Source organism: Austrofundulus limnaeus, unplaced genomic scaffold, assembly GCF_001266775.1.
Source record: "Austrofundulus limnaeus strain Quisiro unplaced genomic scaffold, Austrofundulus_limnaeus-1.0 Scaffold1, whole genome shotgun sequence".
Lineage (NCBI taxonomy): Eukaryota > Metazoa > Chordata > Actinopteri > Cyprinodontiformes > Rivulidae > Austrofundulus > Austrofundulus limnaeus.
Window position 1 is genome coordinate 8,779,096 of NW_013952403.1, and position 3,860 is coordinate 8,782,955.

Genomic DNA, 3,860 nt, shown 5'->3' on the forward strand with positions numbered 1-3,860 from the left:
GTGTGTGTGTGTGTGTGTGTGTGTGTGTGTGTGTGTGTGTGTGTGTGTGTGTGCTGTGTTTGTCATAAATTAGGCAAAATCACAGATTTCTTCTTCAATTTATTTGAGTTAAGTTTGGTTGAATTTAAGAGTTCAGCGCTCAAAAGTTTTATTTCCACTCCTACACCAAATATGTAGCCTCTGGCATTAGACTTCACACAATAAAAAAAGAAATGTTTTTACCAAATTTATTTTTCTTGTCGAGTTAAAATATGTAAAGGCTCCTCTGGTTTCCTCAGATGAAGCCTATAAAAATAAATGTTTTCTGACTACAAAACAGATTTTGTCTGCATGAATTAAAGTAATAGGGATCACTTCAGTCCTTTGTTATTTATTCTGAAATTCTTTTTTTATTTTTACTGAACTTTTCCAGAAAGTAGTTCACATAATCATCATGGGAAATCTGAGTGAGGGCTAAAAGAAGTTAGACTCAAAATAATTCATAACTGTCAAAATAATATCTGTTAAAAACATAATTTTCCTCTTATAGAGACACAAATTGGTAACAGTCTGTTTTGTATGTTTTTTTCTTTTATTTGTCAAAATACAAATCTATTGTAGCCGTTAAAAACTGCTTTGTTGTTTTCAATGTCTTATCAGCAGAAACTGAATATTAATGACCCAGGTGAAGTTGATGCAAAGTTCAAAATTAGAGTAGATGGAAAATCTGATGTAGGTTTATCAGATCAAAAAGTACTTTAAACTCTCTTTATTATATTTTCTTTTAAACTGTAAACAGATACATTGCAAAAAGCTGCTGAACTGAACAACTGAACAAATGGTTCAAAAGGAGAGAAATCTCAGTGTTAAAGCTCTAATATCCTGGTCTTTGGTTGGTCATACAGTTTTAATGACAGCTCCAGTCAAATGAAACACACCTATTCATTCAAATGAAAAGGGCAGGTGTCCAGTTGACTGGGACTGAGCAAAATCAGCAGAACAAGCTGCAGTTCACTAAAACAACTAATGGAAATCTGTGATGTTTTACTGTGACATGTTAAAGCTCCAGGAATTCACTAAATGCTCCAATTTGCTTCTATAGCTCTTTGAAAAAAACGTGATGCAAAAATGAGCTCTGCATGTAAACAAACTGTCAGATTCTGTATTTGATGGTCCATTATTTTTCAACATAGTAAGGACATGCTGCAAAAATTGTCCAACCAAGTTATACAAACATACTGTATATACAACCAAAAAGCCTTTTTGACAAAGATCTATAAAGTACTTAAAACAAATAACTAAGTAAAAGTAAAAATACTTCAACAGAAAATGACTTTGGTAAAAATTAACTTCACTGATAACAAAAGTACTTAGGTAAATGTAAAAACTGCTCCAAATAATTGAGAAAGTAAAAGTAAAAGTACTTTTACGCACACTAAGCTATGAAGGGTTGAATTTACTTTACTAAACTGGTTCTATTAAACTGATTATGTTGAGCAATTTACACATTTTATTTTAAAGAATATGTGTAAATTGCTTTACTTTTGCTCAAATCAGTTTAGTGGAACCAGCAGAAGTAGATTTTTATTGGTAAATTTAACACTTCGTTTTTTAAAGTACACGAACAACTGCTTACATGATGGATTCTGGTCATATTTAAATTGTGCTAACTTTGAAAGTAAAGAATTAAAAGAATCTTTTTAAGTTCTGAATGTAACAAAATAAAAGTAAAACTTGTCATTTTAAAAAACACTTAGTAAAATCACAAATACTCAAAGAAATTACTTAAGTACTGTAACAATATACATGTACTTAGTGATACACCTCTGTTTTTTTATCTGGTTTTGAGACTGATATATAAGCAAGAGCTGAATGTGTTCAATTATTAATCTCTGGAATTTTTTTTTCTTATTTAAAGAAGTCTTACCGAGTGTTAAATTTATTTCCCTTTATTTGAGACGGTCCAATAAAAACATCAAATATGGATTAAAGAAATTGAGCATTTTTTTTTTGCTGCTTTGTAAATGTATGAAATAGGTGCTACGCTTAAAAAACTGCTTAGTGTGAAATTTGTTGGATTTAAAATGCAACATATGCTGCTGAAATTATTTCAGCAGAACTAAAAGGACAAAAATGTAGATTACCAAGTACCACGTACCAAGTTTTTAATGTTTTGGTTAGCACATGCTATATTATGCATTAGCTCAGAGTACGTGTTGAGGTTTATGCTTAGCTTTAGCTCAGTATCTGTAAACATGGGTTTCCCATGATTGATGAGCTAATCTTGAATGAAGCTGTCCCCAAGCATTAATTAGRGCAGCCYGTGACTACTTTCTGAARGTTTCATTAAKATCTGGTGGTTCAGGAGATATTTTTGCTGAAAAACAAATAAACACACAAAGGCACCGCTACAAGTGATAAATATCACAAGAGAAAGTGACCAAGAGTCTTATCTCACTTCTGGTTTCTTTGTTTGTTCAGTGCCATAAAGAGCATGTGAAATATTKAATCATGATGTGTAAACATTCAGTAATCTTTTAGTCACAAATGTCCATCTGAAAAGATATCTACGATTGTGAAACGTTGCTTTTCCTTTTACCAGAAGTTCAACAGGAAACATTAAGGAAGACATTTGACTTTTGTGCCTATAGGTCACCTGAAGGAGGATGTGCAGGAGATGAACAGCCACAACAAGCCCGACTGCTCCAACGCCATCAATTCCGTCGGGGATGGCAGCGCRGTGGAGTACTACTTTGCATCTGARGCAAGGTGAGGAAAGCAGTTCTCTGTTTGTCCTGTGCTGAATGCAAAACAAACAGAACATTTCATTTGTCCCTCCGCTCTTCCYTCAGACAAGTATCTTCCAAGTGTAATTTAAATATAGTCACAAAACAGACAAGCTGTTCAAGCCTGACTCGTCACATTTGTTCGCGTGTTCCTGTTCCCCTGTAGCGCCATCATCGAGCACACCAACAAGGTGCTGTACCTGGAGGACGATGACGTCGCCATCGTGAAGGACGGGCACCTGTCCATCCACAGGATGAACKGGCAGGCCGGGGAAGACCCAGTGCGAGCAGTTCAGACCCTGCAGATGGAGCTGCAGCAGATCATGAAAGGTCAGATCATRGTTATGATCTAATCATCTCGTGACATTTGTTTGGATTTGTTTGTGACGAAAAATATCACAGAATAACTGATAAAGAGTCAGAAAGAAATCTCTGCTCTGTTAAAATGAGATGAATYCATGGTGATGTGTGGTCGCCCTCTGCTGGATGATTATTTTTCTGCTGCTAAACTTTCAAACAGTGTGCGCGCAACTATTTTTTTTCTTGCTGTTGAAACTTTTATGAGGAAAACATTAAGTATGTCACCACAAATTGTACTGAAATGCTTCTCTTTCTTCTTCAGGAAACTTTGAAGCCTTCATGCAGAAGGAGATCTTTGAGCAGCCAGAATCTGTCGTGAACACCATGAGAGGCCGGATTTGTTTCGACACAAACACAGGTGATCCGTGATCTGAATTAGCTGTAATACTGGATATTTCCGGATTGCTATTGCTGAATGTTGGTGGGGGGGCTAAAGAAACAGAATGCTGAAAGCTAAAAGACGCAAAACGTTAACCAAAAGTAYTGAAAGGCTAGRTAAATACCAAAAATAACATCCATCCATCCATCATCCGTCAGCCTAAGCTGAGAGACCCAGACCTCCCTCTCCCCAGCCYCTTCTTCCAGCTCATCTGGGGGAATCCCAAGGCGTTCCCAGGCCAGCTGAGAAACATAGTCCCTCCAGCGTGTCCTGGGTCTTCCTCTGGGCCTCCTCCCBHTHGGACGTGCCCGGAACACCTCACCAGGGAGGCGTCCAGGAGGCATCCTTACCAGATG

General features: G+C 36.6%; 1 protein-coding gene across 1 annotated transcript in view; it reads left to right on the forward strand.

Annotated features, from left to right (window-relative positions):
- The window catches only part of gfpt2 (glutamine-fructose-6-phosphate transaminase 2), a gene marked incomplete at its 5' end in the record, with an annotated part of 22,903 nt that overhangs the window by 13,844 nt on the left and 5,199 nt on the right, over positions 1-3,860 (forward strand). The window contains 3 exon segments of the mRNA XM_014008453.1: positions 2,631-2,748; positions 2,932-3,095; positions 3,388-3,483. Of these exon segments, the coding sequence (XP_013863907.1) occupies positions 2,631-2,748; positions 2,932-3,095; positions 3,388-3,483 (378 nt within the window).